Genomic DNA, 20085 nt, shown 5'->3' on the forward strand with positions numbered 1-20085 from the left:
TTAAGGAATTATGTGGCAGGGCAACAAGAAAGCATGGACCAAAAGAATCCATCTAAGTGAGCATTGCTACAATACTACACATCACATGACCATAAGCATGGCCCTATTCATGGCTATATATGGATATGTGACTCAAACCTCTGTTGATTTGGTCATTGTTGACAACAAGGTTCTAGGGGCTATAAAGTTGGTAAAGTACAACTAAGATAGTTTTAGAACTCCCAAAGACAACCATTGGCACATAGAATTAGTAGACATTGTATGCCGATTAGCCTCACATAGAAAGAATCTTCAAGGTTGTGTTGACGTGTATTTTGTACACAATCATACACAGAATAAAATACCCAAGGGTACCTTATCCTCTCTTGAATAAAGTCTTTGATTGCTGAAGATGTCACAAAAAAGGATCAATCAGGGTGACTCCAATGTTCTTTTATGTAGGGTCTCTACGTGTGGATAAGCACCAGTGGTCGTTGTGATTGCTGTTTCATCAAGGGGCCTTACGTATCCGAAATAGAATTTCCTAAACTAACAAATTCTCAAAAGAAGATCAAAAGGGTAGGGTTTACAAGAGATAAATTCTAATCTAATCCTAAGAATGACTCAATGTGGACAAGACTTGGTAAGATTCTACCAACTTCAATATTGCCATAAAATAACAACTCAACTGAAATTGATACGATCTTCTAAGGTAACAAATGATCTTTCAATTCATCAAGGATCATAGACACTACCACAAAGGCACATGTCTAGAGTTCAATGACGATTGAAGGTTTAGGTGATTCAAGTTTCTCCAGTTGACCACGCAAGGCGTTCCTACAATCAGCAAGAAGCTAGTGGTTTGGAAAGTGAATCTCACCAAAGATCAAGCCCAACACTTTGTCCTTCAAACTAAAATACTACCTTGACTGAGAATGATTCAAGAAAGTAAACAACCATGAAGATAACCACAAGAATTGCAATAAAACACCATAACTTCAATATTTTATTGATCTCAAAGTCATCATAAACAACAATTGCTTGAAATTCCTTCTTCAAAGCTCAATCTTGCTACAAAGTAACTTGCTCTCTCTTTTTAACTTCTAATCTCTAATCACTAATGACTAATCTCTCTAATATCTAATTACAAAATGAAAAGAAATGAGGGTATATATAGCATGCTCAATTACAATGAACGGTCCAGATCAAAAGAAGATCAATGGCCAAGATTATGACACCTAAACCCTAATTAGGGTTTATTACAAATAGTCCCCTTTTTATTGAACAATATTAAATGCATAGCCAAATATTAAATTTGGCACAAAAATCTAGGAGACATAGACCAATGACAATTAAGGTGCCATGTCATCTATAACAACCTTTCTTCTAGAATCTTATTTACTTTCCAATGCTCCTTTTTAGCATATGCAATGAATCTGGACACGATTCCTTCGATCTCAGCAATTGGAATCTCGGGAAGATTCCTCATTCGTTCCTCCATGTGGATGACCTCATCGAAAGCCTTGAGGAGAGCAGCGTCCCATTCAGGTTCAAGTTCTTTGGTCTTCTCAATCAGGAGCATGGTAGCAAACATCTGGTCTCGTTGCTCATCTGTGATAACATTCGCATCTTTGCAAAAGATGACCTTGACCCTTTCTTCCAATTCTTGTAAATCCACATCAGTCTCAACTTCGATCCTCCTGCCAAGAATAGTACATAATACCTCAAACACTCTGTCCTGGATCGGGTGGATGACCTTCTCAACATGATTGCATTTGGTACTAATGTCCTCGAAGAGAACCTCCTTCATCTGAAGTAAGGTTGACCACTGAAGTAAACTATGCGGTCCTCCATCCACTATCTTTTCTTGTGCTAGGACCTTCCTTGATGTTTGTCTGATTACTTGCAGGACAGGAATGATAACATCTTTAGTATGAGCAAAGGCGGCTACCGTTATCATTAGGTTGTGGATGATCTCAAGAACCTGGATAGCTCGGTGAATGGTTTGCATCATTCTTGTTGCAAATTCAATAGAAACTGTATGGGATTTGTCAATCCAAGAACTCATAAGCTGGACCAAACTCTTGACTCTCTCTGCCTCACCAACTGATTCAAGGGGAAGTGCCTGCACGGGAGATACTACTGGATCCTGACGTCCCAAAGGCTGATTGAGATGGCTAAAGTAGCCTCTCCATGCACCTCTCTCTCTCTCAAGCTTTCTATTTTTCTCCATTTCTTCCCTAAGCTTGTCTTTTAGTGCTTCAAACGAATCGGTGGCCTCATCCAGTGTCTGTTCGGCTGTGAGTGGACCAAGCTCAAATGTCTCTACATCATATTCCTTTGTGAGGATCTCACCTTCATATTTGTCCACTGCCGGTGTAGCTATCTGCAATTTCCTGGATCCTGTCTCATCTCTGATCATCTTGGACATCTTAGTAGCCTTCCTCTTTTCTGTTACTTCCTGAGAATTTCCAACAAGGCTTTCTAAATCAATCACATTATCTTCGTCCTCGATCACAATCACCCTTGTTAATCTCTCCTTTAACCAATCTTGGATGGCAGATCTTGTTTCTCTAACATGTATCTCCTTAGGCAACGTTTCTTCTTCTCTGAGAGGAGATGTCACTTCGTTATCATTCTTGTCTTCATGTAGCTCATTAACTTGGAGAGATCGACTTGGTGATCTTTGAGGTGCCTGTCCTTCTTCCTGTTTATCGTTCTGTACCATTGATTCCATAGACTCCTCCATTTCAAGCGTCCTCTTCTCTCGTCGAGAAGATGTGCCCGATGAACGATCTCGGTTGGCCTCTTGCTTCTTCTTGGAGGATTCTCTTTTCTCAGGTCTCTCTTTCCTCTTCGAGTCTCTCGGATGAGGATTGCCCTCACTTACGCTTCGAAGGTTACCTTCGCTTGTGCTTCTGGGATTAGGATTACCTTCACTTACACTTGCTCCACCTTCGGCTGGTCTTTCCTCCAAAGTAAAAGTCATAGATATGCCCTGCTCTCTCAAGTTTTGATGTTGCACATCAACCCATCTGCGAGTACAAGACAAAACTGGAGCCATCAAAGCATCTAGATCCACAATCTCGGGTTCATTCCAATCTAGCCTTACTAATTTGCTTTCTCGATCATAAGATGATTGGAGATGTTTGCCACCGTCCTGAGCTTGGTCGGCCACTCTGTAAATCTTGCATTTCCTGATGAAGTCTAGAGGCAATCTGGAATGCATCTTTCTTTTTACTTCAAGATCATCTGAGAGATTCATCACAAAGTCTTCTATCTGAAACTCATGCTTATATTTTCTTCCGACTGTCTCCTCTATATACCCATAAGGATCAAAGCTTTCTCTCAAGGCAAAGAATGAAAATGAATATAAAGCTAACTCCTTCTCTGCATCATCCATGGCTGAAGCATTAGGACATACCTCAACTGAATTCCCTAATATGATAGGCACAAGAACTCCATTTCCATGTCTGTGTCTGAATGCCTTCGCATAAGCTGCCAATTGTCTAGTTACCTCAAGTAACACTATTCTGTCTGTCGGATATCTCGGCAACATGTATGGAGGTGAAGGACATCCATGAACTCTAATATATGTAAATTTCGGAAATTGGATAAACCAAGCACCGTACCTCTTTACAAGCTCTTGTGCATCTTGCGATAGCCGATTGTGAATTCCGCCTTGCAATGTCCTAGTGATGTTCATCGTGAAGGTATCATTGACTAACTTGTAGTCACTTCCTGGCGGATGATGCAAGTGAACATAGGAATCACAAACTCTGACCTCCTCGGGCCCTCTTCCAATCACTCCTCTGTGAGGTAATCCTGCATGTTCAAAGCTCCTGATCAAGGCATATATGATGTACGAACTCATGCGGAAGGACTTGGTAGCCTTCAGTCTCCTTAACTGTACGTCCAAGCAATGGCTAATCATTCTAGCCCAATGAATTGTTCCTTTTCCCTGAACTATCACTTGGATGAAGTAGAACATCCACTTCTCAAAATAGAAGGCTTGAGGGGCTCCTGTGACTCGGTTGAGTAGTGTTATCAAATCTCTGTATTCCTCCTGGAAGTCGATCCTATGTGGTGTGTTTGGAATCTTGCTCAGGCGAGGACGACTCTTGAGTAACCAGTTCTTATTGATGATGTTTAGGCAAGTGTTTGGATCATCCTCGTACATGGACTTGGCTCCTTCTAGGCTTTTGTAGATCATATCTCTGTGCTCTGGAAGATGGAAAGCCTCACTTATAGCCTCCTCTGAAAGGTAAGCCAAAGTGTTTCCCTCCTTGGACACGATCGATCTGGACTGTGGGTCATAATGGCGAGCACACTCGATTATCAACTCATGGCACTGGATTGCTGGAGGGAAGCCGGCCGCCTTAATGATGCCACTTTCAATTATTCTTCTTGCAACAGGTGATGGCTTGCCAATGTAAGGGACCTCTCGAAACTTCTTCGTACTGAAGTTTCTCAAGTTGGTATCTCCAGTGTTGCTCCACTTCGACACGATCTTGGTGTCCAATTCTTCATTCTTTTGATCTTCCTTCATGAGAGCTGGACGACTGGTGGATGCTCCCGCCTTCGGGGTCGCCATCGTAACACCTACACAACATTTCATAATAAGTAATAGATTTTGCAATATAGAAATATAGATTAGATTAAAGATTGAATTTAGGAAACTTCATGATAAGTCTTTGAGTTATCATTTCCCAAATACGATTGAGCTACTGGAAATTCAAAATTTCAAAATTCAAATTTCAAGATTGAGACTAGGACGATTTTAAAATTCAAAATTTGGACAAGGGAACTTCGCCATACCTCACTTTGAGAGCTAACTCTAAGAAAAGACGCAAAATTAAGGAAATTTGCCTAGGCAAAATGAAGATTGGAGTCTTCAACGTGAGCTTGTTCTAGCAAATGCGCCTTCCTTATTAACTTCACCACCCTTGGAGTCTTCAACGCTTTGAGGGAAAATTCACTCCACTTCCAACCACTAGCAAAATTCGCACTCTTCCTTGGATGGAAATTTCGCTCCTTGCTTGTTCTCCAAAATCGCATGTAACAATGATTAAATGATGATTTAAAAATGCTTCAAGGTACCCTTCTTATATAGACGCTCACCTCCTTACTTGCCCATAGGCCGACTTTTGGAAATAAGGCAAATAATAACAAAAAATAAAAAGAGGAGGCCGACTTTTGGAAATAAGCATTAAAATAGAACCCAAGCGCTCTCTTTTTATTTAATTTAATAATTAATTAATTTAAATGCCTTTGTAATTAATAATTTCGATTTTTTAAAAGGCTAAATTAATTATTAAATGCCTTATGCGCTATTTTTAAATGCCTAATTTATTAAATATTTCAAAGTTTATCGAAATTTAGCATTTAATGTAATTCAAAAATGTGTTGGCGCCTAATCATGGGAGGGATTTGGGACATTAACAATATCGCTCTGGTCCCTGGGAGAGGGACAGGAGCGCCTTAAGCATTTTGGATTGATTTTCACGTTCAAAGTCACTTCCTTTACGTCCAAAATGGCATCTTCATTCGTAACTTGGAGTTTGATCTATTTGATTTTTTGAATGAATGCCTTTTAAACCATTTTCGCCTTGGTCCTTGACTGAAGGACAGGAGCGATTTTACCTCTATAGGCCAAAATATCAAGAATTTAGGCTCTCAGTCACTTCACAAGGCAAAATTAGGTTATCTCCAAGGCCAGGGATCAATTATCAATATTTCCAAAATTTGGTCAAAAAATTCAATTTGGACAAAACTTCAAAATTCCATCATTAACACTTAGGCAAAATTTGGACTTGCTTTCAAAATTCCGACTGGACCTAGACAGACTCATCTGACATCCTGACAGATTCACCCTATTTCAAAATTGCAACCTACGCAAGGATGCTCAATAATCATTCAAAATTGGATTGGACTCCGGCTTAAAAACATCAAAATGGAAACCCTAAGGCTTAACCCTAGTCCAGACAACTTACTCACTTACCCAAAACCCTAAAAGCAGAGAGAAGACAGGCAAAACCGAGCAAAAAGAGGGGGTCCCCATTTTAATGGGGCGATGTGTGAAATGGTCACAACAGGTTGGAGACATGGTTTTCTTAAGATTGCAACCATACATGTAGTCTTCTCTTAAGAGGAGTGCAACAACGAAGTTCAAGCCTCACTTCTATGGACCGTATAGAATCATATGAAGGATTGAAGAGTTTGCATATGAGCTTGAGTTGCCAGAGCATAGTGAGATCCATAATGTGTTTTATGCATTGTGCCTCAAGAAGGCACTTCGGTATCACATTACTCCTATAGAGCTACTTCCCTTTGATGATGATGTAAATTTGATTTTGATTCTTGAGGAGAATATCAAGACAAGGGAACAAAATTTAAAAAATAGGAGCATAATAAAGTATTTGGTCCATTGGAATAATCTCCCTATAGAGGATGCCACGTGGGAAGGAGCATGTATTTTGGTGCATCAAAATTTGAAATTGCATGTGGCAAAACAATTCTAAGAAGGGTGGATTGTCATGCCCCTTTCTCAAGTATTTGGGAGTGCCCTAGCCTATTATTTTATTTTCTACGCGCTAAAAGTGTAGGGTGAGGGAAATAATTTAATAATATAACTTAAATTGTCCTAGTAACTTTATGTTATATTTATAAAAAGACATGTTCTATTACTAAAGAGGGTCCACTATTAAAAAGCGTTTCTAGAAAAGGTGGCCATTGTAATGTAACAATAAGAAGGTACTTTCTAGTTACTTCTTGAATAATGTGGGAAATGATTTTTAAATTGAAAAAGGGTTATAAAAGTAGAGGTTGGGTATAGAAGAAAGTATCTATTTATGAAACCAAACCCTCCTTTACTTTGAGATCAAACATTTGTTCATCTTCTTGTTCGAGGACCAAAACCCTTTAGGTATTTAGGTCAGAGGCAATTAACTTCTTGATTTGTTCAAAGTGATTATATTCAAGAATCACCAGTGTTGAAGTTTGTTGATTGTTTAGGTTTTTGATGATTATTGGAAGAATTGAAGATTCCAGTTTTTACAGATTTTGGTATGAAGGTTTTTAAGGAAGCATTTGCTGATCTACGACAAATCTAATCTTTTTATCTTAATGTGAACTTGTGTGCCCAACCTTTGGTCAATATTGCACCTACCATACCAATGCCCAAGTATTGCTGTACCACCTAAGGATGATGTATAGGCTTTTCATACCCAACCATGACTTTTGCTTGTGCTATAGCTACATCGTGCAGTTCTACAACCTCCCAGAAAGGCCATACAACTTTACCAGGGTCATTGATGTCACCCTCTTTTATTGATTGTAATCTCACCCTTTAAGCATGTTGTAATGCTATTTAGATTGCTACACATTTCGGTTTCTTATTTGCAGCCAAACCATTTCAACCCCTAGTTGCAACTCTGCCAAAACCAATCGTGCGATCTCCTTATCCAATCGCTGCAATTTGTGAGTTGTTTGGTATATGACTGAAGGTTAATGATCATATTGGAAGGTTTACTAAATTTCTTGTGAGCAAATAATATTCTGTGAGTAGTTTTCAGAATTGTTTAGAAATCATTTGCGTATGGTTTAGTTGATATTATTTTTGTTGCATATATTATTTGTTTCCTATTATTCATTGACCGAGTCATTGAAAAGATTCTGATGTAATAAGTTCTGAGTGGTACTCTGTCAAAAATAATCCTGATTTTGCAATTTTTTTGGAAGACTTGTCACTAGAACTAACATAACCTTACTCTGATATTTTTCTTGGATTGTAAGATTCATAACCTAATCACCATTTTGTATTGCTCATAACCTAATCACCATATTCTCTCACCCTACCCCATTCCTAGATCTTAGTGACCAAAAGGTGTAAGGGTCACACATTTACATTGTGAAATTCAAGGAAATTGCTTTTTCTTTATCAGTTTGGGGACATTACATAGTGTTTTTCTTTATTCCAAGTAGTACCTTCAAGTGAAGGTTTTGCTCTTGGAACAATGTGAGGAATAAAGAAATTGTGTGAAGCAAGACAATGAGAAGTCTCAGGAGTTTCACTAGTAGATGAAAGTGGATTACAAATGTGTGGGCCAATAAAGGAATCTATAGGTTAATCAAGATTGACATTCATCACTGCTGACAGTGCTTCCCTTGTTCTCTTCCCCTTTTTTTTCTTATCAAATCTGTATATTAGGGCATCCATTTCTCTCACGACCTTATTGAGCACCTCACCTCATGCCCTCACATCATGTCTACATATTTGAGCAAGGTGATATTTTTAACCTATCGATTCCTCATGTCACGCTTCCATTTATGATCTTTCCTACTGCGGTTTTGTGTTAAATTTCCATTCCTGAAAGTCTCAAAAAAAGTGTTATGACACACATTTATAAGATAGAATAAAATTATAAAACAAAGCAGCATGCCGTAGGGTTGGGAATCGAGAAAACAAGTAAAATACTAGATATCATAATGCCCTAGGTTTTCAGCATTTGCCATTTCAAATTTGAAAAAAACATAGATACATGCCTTTGTGAAATTCACTCCAAAGTCATTTAAATCTTCAATATACTTCAAATATACCTTCCAAAAGCATTCAAAACCCATGTCTTAGACCATTTTGCAAATCTGCAGCTCTGCTGGGCTAAAAGAGGGGAAAAAATGAAACCCAGGCATGTATACTTTATTATTTTTCCACAGCAGAGTCTGATGGAAAAATTAGTGAACCTGTGATAGAGACACAGCTTTGAATTTGGTAAAGCTCAGGCAATTTCTGACGAAACAATGGACTAAACTTGACATATTTTCTCAATTGATTTTTGAGTCACGCTGAGTTTTGATTAGTTCATGCGAGTCTTTAAACTATGATAAATTGTTTATTGGCACACCCTTTAGCATCATTTCCTCGAGATAGGTATAATTTGTTTTTATGTGCTCTCGCAACAGTTTGTATAATTAAGAGTTCACTTGAACATTCTGTTTAGAAATGAGTTTTCTCTTAAGTCCAGCTTTGGCCTACAACGGTTTTCACATTAGAACTGGATCTGACACTTGGCTTGAAATTTGTGTTAAATAATTGTTCTATTTCCTTAAGTTATACCAAAAAGGAAACGAAAACTATAGGTTTGAAAGCATGCAAACTAGCTGAAGTCTGAGCCAAAGCAATGTGTCTAAGCAGTAGTGTAGAAATAAAATCCAAGTAAATTTTAAACTAAAATAGAGACAAATTACTTGCCGTGTATATGGAAATGAGTGGCCAAATAACAAGTCCTCATAGAAGTCTAAACTAAAAGAAATGAAAAATGTAGCCATTACCCATATGGAAACAAAATTCTAAGATCTACACAAAAATCAGTTAAATCTAAACAAAACTAAATTGTTTTTACTTGCAATGAGTGTGAGGCAGCAGTGCATAAATTAAAATACATTTTTCCAATCTGTTCCCACTCCCTTTTAATATGGTCATTGGGATGATTGTTTGCAACAGACAAGGATGAGGAAGCAATGATGAATGAGCCCACCCCATTACATACAACCCTAATTCACTTTTTCTTCTTCATGCCTGCATAAAAAGGAAGCAGGAATGTTTATGGAAAGTTTATTTTTTGTTCGTGTGCTTCCACTTGGGGCTTCTTGTAAGTGCTTTCATAGTTTTTAATTTCTGCTTGGCTATTTGCTTCCACTTCCATGTTTTAGCTGCGTTTTCTTTCTGCACTATAGCTGAAGGCTCATTGATTATCCTTTTATTCCTACAAAACATAGTTAGCAATTTATATGCTTTTCTCATTTAGATTGTGACTGGTTGTCTCTGCACGACTGCTTAGATTTATTGATTCGACATAGAATTTAGTTGGTTTGTATACTTTCCAACTTATAGTTTTTCCTTCTACTTTGGCATGTGTTTAGGTGATGGCACTATTCATCACAATACTTATCAGGAAAAAATTTTCACATCCAGTCCTATGTGAGACCTGTTGAGTTCTGAAGCTGGCTTTATGCAAACATATATTAGTGTGGCATGACACTTTAGTTTGTTTGTAAGTTCTTGTTTTTATTTATGTCTTCTGTCCCCAAAATAAAAGAAGTCGTTGACAAGACTCACACATTATTTAGGCTATTGTGGAATCTAGGCTATGAAATTTGGGAAGCATTGTGTTATGGGATATGGTACCTCTACACTGCTACTAGGATATCTCAACCCTCTCATTACACAGTGTAGCCAGCATGGATCCACTTCTACTTGACATTTTAGGCATCATGGATCCACTTCCACACATCTTGGGGCATTGGGCATGGGGGCATTGGAGCAGTTGCATTGGATTCTCGGAGATGTTTGAAGGAACATTTTTTTTATTTTCCTTTGTATTATCCATAATTTAACCTTAACTCACAACATCTTTGTAATGATATTTTAGGATCCTCCGTTGGTCTTGTGATGGTGGTTGATGATGCTGTCGGCAGTTATCCTTAAACTCTGAGTGTCTATACAAACATGACTGCACTCCTTTGTTGCCTTGACCTTCTATGGTCTTCATGTATGTCTTGCTTACTTTGTGGGCCCTCTCCTCGCTTGGATATTTATATCTCTATGTGTACTTTATGGCTAAGATTCACATGCATTGGGTTCAATTGCTCTTGTTATGTCTTTTGTGCTTTGCTGATTTTTTTTTTTATTTGGTACTTTTAAAGCTCCAAGAGTTTTTTTGTATCAAGATCCTCCATCGGTCCTATGATGGTGATGGATGGTGATATTAATGGTTCTCCTTCCACTTTTAGTCTTTAATACAAAAAGATGACTGTACACCTTTCTTTCCATGACTTTATTTGGTACTTTTTAAGCTCCAAGAGTTCTTTTGTATCAAGATCCTACATCGGTCCTATGCTGGTGGTGGATGGTGATATTAATGGTTCTCCTTCCACTTTTAGGCTTTAATACAAAAAGATGACTGTACACCTTTCTTTCCATGACCACCTTTGGTCTTCATTTGGGATTCTCTCCTCACATGGATATTTAGATTTATACTTGTATTTTATGGCTACGGTTCAAATGCTTCTGTTTTGCCTCTACTTATTATGCTTTTGTGATTTAGTTTTATTCTTGTTCATTTTTCTAGCTCCAAGAAGTCTTTTCTACCTTTTTACCTTTTTATTATAATTTGATGCACTCTTGAGTTCCCTTGATCTATTTTGGTCACTGGTGGACATTAATATAATAATTTATTTCTCTATTTCTATTAGTATCTGTATTTTATGAGACGATGAGAAAATGCTTATGGCCCTTGTGACATTTCTAGTTTTAATGTTGTTGGTGATCTCTACTTGGCTCTCATTACACCTAGAGTGATAACTATGTGCTTTTCTAGGCTAATCCTCTATCCTTTTTACTAAGAGCATAATTTTTCTCATATAACAATGAACCATGGTCTAATCTCTCTCTTTAGTGAAACTAGTAATCGAATTAGAGACTTTTCTGTTGGCTTAAACATGATGTGTCTAAGTAATAAACTTATCACGATTAACTTGCTGTGCTGTTTATAACTAGTACCCATTCATTGTAAATAAACATTTCAAGTGCTTTAATGCAGGATCAGTCTATATTGGAGTTGACTTTTGTAAGACGCTATGTGGTGTGTCAATAATCCGCAGGTAAATTTTATATGCAAAATACCCATCTTAATGTTCTTTAAGTTTAAACCATAATTTGTATTATGTTTCAACAATTTAATTGTTAGTGTTATATTAGTGAAAGGCATGATTCTGTAGTCATCAATATTTAGAATAAGCTTTACAAATGTTTTCTTTCTAACTATATTTCTTATAACATCAAGCATCACGCCACATTTATTTTTTTATTACCTTAATGGTAATGGTATTTCCCTTGCTTTGTCACCACAAAGACGTAATTGATACCAAAGAAGATTTTTTTGGGGCCAAGGGAAGCCAAAGAAATGAGGTCTAGAGGAATTGGCATGTCTATCTTTGGGAGAAATGGTGGCCTTATTTTATTGAAGAATGTCTAATAATATATGGTAGTTGCATAAGCCACAATGATGGTAGCTATATAGTAGACTAAAATGACAAGTGTAATAGGAGCTACACTACTACAGTGTTTAATATTATTCTAATTTATTATTAATATCCGAATACCCCCTTGCCCCCAAATGACCAAACCGGAAGGTTCTAGCGGTTTAGTTATTAAATTACAAGATATGTGGAAATGGGGAGAAATATCTACATTAGTAACCATTTTTGACAGAAAGCATTGGACTAAGACATGCAAAAATAACATAATGAGCACCCACTGATATGGAGTTATCAATTGGTTTGCTTATCTTCTGAGGTGATGCATTTGATTTGGTGAAGTCATCATTTGGGATTAACTTCAAAGCATCACTAGGGCCTTTGAGGCATAACAAGTGAATGGTGCAGAGACAAAGTCTCAATCAGAGACAAACTCTGTTTGGTTGAATCTCAACCAGAATGTAGACACCTTCAATTTTGTGTTACCCAGACACATGTGGAGAAGAACCTCAGAAAGGTTGACAACTTGGAAATAGAAGCAATGCAACTTTGTCTGTTGTTGTGAAGTGCAAGAAAGAGAACTGTGGTTTGTACTTTGTGAAAGGAGAGCTTCCATCATCCCTTGAGAAGACTAAATCCTGGGCCTCAAGTGTGTAATGTCCCCGCTTTGAAATATAATTTAATAATAAATAAAAATACTAAAATTAAAATACAAAAGAATAAAACAATGGATCAGATGAGATCAGAACTGTAATTAAGTTACCTGATAATATGTGCTTAATATATGATGCCTGATAATGTTCTTATGCAGAATTTAATAGTAATATTAATATAGACTGCAAAATGTATGACAGTGTAGTAATGCCTTTCAATTTCACCATTTAATTATGGAGGGAGAATACAAGGAAGCAAGTGCACTAGGCTCCAGCAGGTATGCCAACCCCGAGTGTGGGTCAAGAGGCCAAGTTGACGAGGTCCTTGGTGCTCTCGGGCTTGTTGGAGAGGGATAGACTCGAGGCACCTTGTGTGATTCTCCTTGAGCTCCATAATGGGGACAGGTGTAGGGAGAGAAAGGGTTGATGAATCTTTCATATAAACTGGGCAATATATAGAGAATGTTGAATATATGATCTATCATAGCATAATGGAAATGTTGACTAATCTGTTGTGCAGGTTTCAGACCAAGCTTAGTTGACAATAGTGTCCCCCCTATTATATTTACTATGCACTAAAATTGTGATTCTAGACCAGAATATAAGAGGGTCCCATTAGGGGACATTGCAAATTGCAATTTCCCAACTTCTGTTTTTTCACTCTTTGTTTTGTCTTGGAGTCACAATTAGGTTTTATTATTTTGCCTTCTTGTCAGGTGATTGTAAGAACTTCTGTCACGACAAAATTATTAGTTGCTACATTTCGATTCTTCAAATCTCTAATGAGCAATTTGCTACCTCTAGCCTCAATTTTTTCATCGGAAACATCTAAAGGGAAGCCTTTCATAATTAATTAAATGCATCTGTACCCCTTGAGAGGACCAAGTTTTGATGGAGTGGAGGATTAGCTTGGAAACATCTACCATGGTATACATCCTGACAAATCTATTATGTGGATAAGGTGAATCTGTATAATGTTTGATAAAGTCACCTACCTTGTCAATGAACATTTGAATCAAAATTGACACTCTCATTACTAGTGGAAAGTTGTGTAGGTGGAGCCACATTCGGCAAAGCCACAATTGTGTCAAAGACTGGTTTTTAAGGGCACACAAAAACATGTCATCTTCCGAAAAACCAGGGGCCCATGTACAACACAATCTCTATCCTCAAGGGACTAGAAAGTGACCAATAAGTCACTATTTGCCAGCATAGACAGGGAAGGATATGAGATGTTGCTCCAAGCATGTAGAGATCAGTATTGTTTAAAGTTTGTTTCTTCTCCGTACAGAAGCACATGAATGACCTACTTTTTAGGTCTTCTTCAATCAATTTTATGAAACTCCCCTGTAATATAAAGAGTTAGTTCTTCCTCAGTTTGTAATGTCTCGAATCAGAGATACTAAGAAAACTGTACTAATTTGTTTGTATTTTTTGAATGTACGTTTTTTGGTAGTTTTTCTGATTTATAGGGAAGCAGGAAAATAAATGCTGAAAGTAAACACAATAATATGAGAAAACCCTAGATAAATAGATAATCACTAATTATTGTCACACCCTAACTATACGAATTCAGAGATTAAAACAATCTAAATCAGTAATTAATGAAAGCAATAATTGAATATAGAGTATTCAGATCTGATAACATTAGAGCAGTAGATTAGCAACGAATAAATGCCTGACATAGATGTATACTGCTTACCATGTGATATGGGAGACTGGAAGTGGAAACACCCTTATTGTGAGGTGGCACAGCCAGATCAGGACTCATAAATTACTTCAGCGACCCCCAAAATCACCTCCAAAGTTGACTATCAGTGTAGAATGATCAACAGCTAGGCTTATGGCTGGGGTGGCAGCTGATTATCTATGATTCGTGCAAGGAATTACAGTGAACAAACCCTGCAATGAGCGACAATATGTAACAGTGAATTAATCACCTAATAATTAATTATTTAATTCTCAGATCAGGTGACCAGCCCTGTCAAAAGGCCAGTACTCCTGTGGAAACTCAGATCAGAACCTGCAGTAAGTGCAGTGACTTTTGAAGAATGAAGCAGACCCTGTAATGCAGGTGATCAGCCCTTTTATGGTCAGTGCTAGAGTTTTGGACATAGGCAGCTCGTACAAGGCCAATTAGCCCTGCAAATAAATGGTGAACAGCTCTGCAACAGCAGTAAAATCACACCAAATAAAATATATAGAAATGTGATCCTCGAAATGGAATCACCCCAAATGGATATGAGGATTTTTTTCCAAAATCCTCCAAGATGCCATGAGGATTTTCATCCTCTAGAAATTGCAACTAATGGGTTTCATCTTTGGAAATTGAAACCATGGGGTTTTGTCTTTTTTTCACTAATTTGAAAATTTGAATTTTTGCAAATGACAATAATGGATGATTGAAAGGAGGGTCCTAGCATTGCCTTTTAGGCATTTACAGACTGGGCCCTTGAAAATTGTTTTTCCCTTAAAAAATAAACAAATTAAATATTAATTAATGAGCGATTATGTAGGCCACAAGGTCTCATTTGGACAGAACTATAAAGAAACACAAAAAATGCCCAAATGAAGCAATGATTGGGCCCAAATATATAACCAAAATCTTCAACCTTGACAAAGGGACATGATACAGATACTTTGAAAGGAAAACCCCCAAGAGAGACAGAGGAAGAAATGATTTGGGCATGGGCATCATCCCCGCGTGAATGGCCTTGATCAGAGGAGAGAGGGACCTCATTCTGAGTGCTAGATGATTTAGATAAGGTCCAACCATCTTGAGTGGAAGATAGAAATGAAATCTGTTTTCAATCAATCAGTAAGGGATAGAGACTGGTTTCGAGAGGTGATTTGCTGGTTGCAGAAAAGCATGAAACAATGGAAGGGGTTTGAAGAATACTTGCATTCCTTGTATACCACTTCCATCAATGGTGGCTTCTCAATCTGCAATTTTGAAGCTGTAGCTGCAGCCCTTTTCTGGGAAGGGAGGGGATTTAGGAAGCTTTTTCACAAGAGAAGACTTTACTAGTTGATGCTGTCCCTTTCTGCCCAGACTGGGATTTAGATTCTTGCCCATGATTAGAGTTGTGGAAACCAACACTGCACAGCAGCAGAGCAAAAAGATGTATCTCATGAGCCACCTCTAGCAAGCTCTGGACAAATTTTCTCTCAACATCACCTTGGTTGTCACTGATGCCAACCTCTTTCCAACAGATGGATCACTGTCCAATCTGCCCTTGTTTGTCTGTGCTTCCAGCCTGCACTTGCTCACCTGCTTGCTTGTCATGCTTCTGCTCTTGTACTTGCATTTTTTTGTCTCTTTCTTGGAGGTTGTTATTTCAATATCAAAACTATAATATTAATATAACTATGAATAATAATTGTTCAGATTTTAGCAGAGCCGTTACTTTATGAATGCTTGTGGTAGTTGCAGAAACTAAGAAGTTTATATTGTGCTATTTTTTTTTAGCGGTGAAAGCATGGAGAATGCATTGCGGGCATGTTGCAAAGGAATTAAAATTGGAAAAATTCTCATTCATAGAGATGGAGATAATGGCAAACAGGTTAGTAAGTTCTCAGTACTCATGGAAATTACACTAATTATATTTTAACTACTGTTTGTTTGTTTTTTAGTACATGTTGTAAGCTCACATTCCATTTTTTGCAATATTGTGTAGCTGATATATGAGAAGCTGCCAAAAGACATTTCGAATCGTCATGTGTTGCTCATGGATCCAATTCTTGGAACAGGTATGAAAATTCTTTTAGGAAAAAGAATGGCCTTATTAATTGTTTTAGGTGGAATGTATTATCACAACATACTTGCTGAAAGATGTAAAATAATTGTTTTCACTTTCTAGTGCTGTGTATTTTATATTCTGAGTCAGTCCAGTACTGCAAAATAACTGGAATCTGTAGTTTTGTAAAATTATCCCTTTATACTAGTAGTACTTTGTTTTGCCTATGAAATGATTCAATCTATTTGGGTTCAAGCTACTTGAAGTAAATGATTGTCTATGTTTAACACATCTTCTGTAACCATTAATGAGAATGCTGTTTCATGTTAGATCTATTCATCATGCAAATCACTGACAAATAGAATTTGTAATGAATTTTGTCCTGCACGTACCATTTTAGCTTGTAATACGTTATACCCAGTATTCAATTTTACTGGCAAAACCTGAAATTTTCCACCTGTTCATATTTGTATTTATCTATGCTCAAAATATTGGCATAAGAATGCATTGCATAATCTAATATTTTCGGGCCATTGATTTAATAATTTGCAGGAAATTCTGCTGTGCAAGCTATTCTTTTGCTGCTGGAGAAAGGAGTACAAGAATCAAACATCATTTTTCTTAACCTTATATCTGTAAGTTAATCCTCTTTTACCTTGTCTTTTCAAAGTCTAGAAAAAAAGGGCAGCCTCAGCGCTCCTTTTGCGTCTCTTACACTGTATTTAGAATTCTCTTACAAACATAATATCCAGTCTTCTTTATCAGCATCTATTGCTGAGATTAAGATGCATGGAATTTGTAGTACAAATAGGTCTTAATCTTGATGGGTTTTGTGTTGTGATTTTAGTTTGTCTATTGGTATTATAAACATGTATTTACAATGACTAAATACCTTGATGTGTTGCGAATGATTGTGAGGACCATGTGTAGATAGGCTTTTCTACCATGTGTGACATGGGTGATGTAACAGTGGCAAGAGGTGCCACGTTATAAAATCTGCTTGTAAAGCCTTGTCTTTGACATAATCTATAGATTATACTGTTGAAGTAGTGTATACGCATGATTTAGTTAATTTTGAGTTATGAGGGTAGGAAGTTGATATCTTGATAGTTGTGGCCAACTATTGCCCCTACTCCTATTCTCTCTACATACATTTTATATCAAGTTAGCCGATTTCTCTACCATTGAATCAATCACCGTCTATATCAAGAGCCAAATCTGCACATTGGAGACCTTGTACTCTTATTTGTTCTGTTGTGTTCTTATATGATGTGATGATTACTGTATGATAGTTCTCTTGCTTGTTTGCACACATTATAACATGTTCTATTTATTTAAAGATGACTATATGTAAAATCTTGGAACTAAAATGATGTAACATGATGTAGGCCCCTGAAGGAATACACATGGTCTGCAAAAAGTTTCCAAGGCTTAAAATTGTGACATCAGAAATTGACATGGCATTGAATGAAGAGTTTCGAGTGGTTCCAGGGATGGGAGAATTTGGAGACCGTTACTTTTGTACAGAGGATGATATTCAAACTACTTGCTATAACAGTCCCTATGCAAATGGTACCCATGCAGTATGAACAACTAGTAAAAAATTCTATACCGAACTGTTTATGCAAGTTTCCTGTAATGGTCAGTTGCTATTTGCGGTTGATAAAGTTCATCTCTTACATGGCCTTAAGATTCGACTGCCAGCCTGGCTACAAAGTGTCTTGTTCTGTAAAGTGAGCTAATCCCTTCTTGCTCGTTGTTCCTTGTTTGTTTGCATTTCCTACCTAGAAAATCCACCTGGGACTTCAGTCATATATTAATAATGGAGGGATGCAGTTTCTTCCACTCAAAGCAGAAGATAATGTGATTTTTTTTTTTTTTTCATCACGGTTTCATCCAGTGAAAGCAGAGGTCACATTTTTGTTCTCTCTGAGCAATTCAGTCAGAATTAATAACTAATGTAACTTTGATATTCATACTTATTATCCTCAGCAATTAAAATGGCCACATTCCACATTCTGCAATTAAAATTACATGCATGTCGAAAAGCTTATTACTATAAATTGTGTAGATTTAGTAGGTTATCCTCTTGCTGTGTGTTGGAAAAGGTACTAACCTAGTCTAGGTTCAAGCTTGATAGCCTTGTCTTTTGCATTTGGACAGATGACTAGCATGCTTTGTAAAGTTGGAATTTGTCCTAAAATTTCATTTCTTCACAAGGTTACAGTTGTAATAAATGCAATATCATGAATCAACTGATTCACATGACTTGGTAGAATTCATCAATAATGAATGAATGAAAAAAATATTTTGATAATGTCCATGACACCAAGTATTCTATAGATGATAACAAATATCAGTTCAACTCAAAGTTATGAGAGTAGAGTGAAATGTTGGAATTGCGAGAAATGGGCCTATGTTAAGAAAGAATGTAAAAATAATAAGTATCTTGAAAATTCTTTTGATGAGAAATCCAATGATAATATTTGTGCTAACATAGCTAGTGATGTCTGTTGGCTATTGAGTTAGGTGCCTTGTATCATAGTCATAGGGAAAAATTTTCTTCATACAAAGCATACGATGGTGGAAAGAAAATGTGTTCGGTGATGAGAGGGTAAAATCTCTTATCTGTGTTGCACATTTCCTAATTAACACAAAATTTACTTTTTAAAAATAAAAATAAATGCATTAACATGGATCAATTGATTCGCATGACTTTGTATATTTCATCAGTAATGAATGAATGAATGAATGAAGAAATATTTTGATAATGTCTATGACACCAAGCATTCTATGGAATCTGAGGTGATAACAAATTCCTGTTAACAGGTCTAACAAAACTTTAAATTATGTGCTCAAATCAGAGCTTCAAATTGATGTATAAGATCACTGAAACAATAAAAGAGAGGAAGCAAAAGAATCATTCATATAACACATTAGACAATGTTTAACTTGGGAAGCCCGTAGGGGAAAAACCCAGCATTAGAAGAGAGCCAACAATTGTATTAGTTTGTAAACAAAATATAATCATCACTTATGCTATTGTTCTCAATGTACAGAATACATATATTGTGCAACCTACACACACCCACACCTAAATACAAACTATGTTATGACATCATCTTTGCTTCATGTCACTTGCATGAGATGTGCCCATCCAACAAAAGAGCTTCTGGTTAGAAACATAAGCAATTGAAGTGATTAGTAGTTGACCATGCATCCACTGAATATAATGTAACATTGAAGTAGTACAACAATGTTGCAATGTTGCAAAGTCATTATCATAGCTTTGGGTGATAGGGGTTATACTCCCATGATCTAGTGCACCTTCTAGATGATCTACTTGCCTTTTTACAATTGTTACATGCACTCTAGCAATGTTGCACATGCTCCAACTACAACATTTAATACTTTGAATAGGATGCAATTACCAAGTTTTAACCAAGATGGCTGCTTTGCCCTTGTGTAGGTCTTGTGGAGGGTGTGCCCACTTGTAGCCTTCTGGATCTCCTAGGAGTGGATTCACTATGTTCCTCCAGTTTTGTCTTCATAAAACCCCATTTTACATGTCTCTTCTCTTGTGTCTTTTCCATGTGTTCTTCAGTCTTTGCTTTTTCTTATTGAGTCCATGAATTCCTAGTATGTGGGATCTCTTCGCTTTAGAGACTTGCAGAGTAGTT

The 20085-nt window shown here is 37.0% G+C and overlaps 1 protein-coding gene across 1 annotated transcript in view; it reads left to right on the top strand.

The window, feature by feature from the left end:
* The window catches only part of LOC131044647 (uridine kinase-like protein 3), a 96275-nt gene extending 77854 nt beyond the window's left edge, over window positions 1-18421 (top strand). Inside the window, exons 11-15 of the mRNA XM_057978011.2 lie at window positions 11580-11640; window positions 16138-16231; window positions 16346-16418; window positions 16958-17040; window positions 17794-18421. Coding sequence (XP_057833994.1) covers window positions 11580-11640; window positions 16138-16231; window positions 16346-16418; window positions 16958-17040; window positions 17794-17994 — 512 coding nt within the window. The 3' untranslated portion in view covers window positions 17995-18421. The remainder of the gene's footprint in view (window positions 1-11579; window positions 11641-16137; window positions 16232-16345; window positions 16419-16957; window positions 17041-17793) is intronic.
* Window positions 18422-20085: the final 1664 nt, after the last annotated feature.

This window comes from Cryptomeria japonica, chromosome 1 (assembly GCF_030272615.1).
Source record: "Cryptomeria japonica chromosome 1, Sugi_1.0, whole genome shotgun sequence".
Lineage (NCBI taxonomy): Eukaryota > Viridiplantae > Streptophyta > Pinopsida > Cupressales > Cupressaceae > Cryptomeria > Cryptomeria japonica.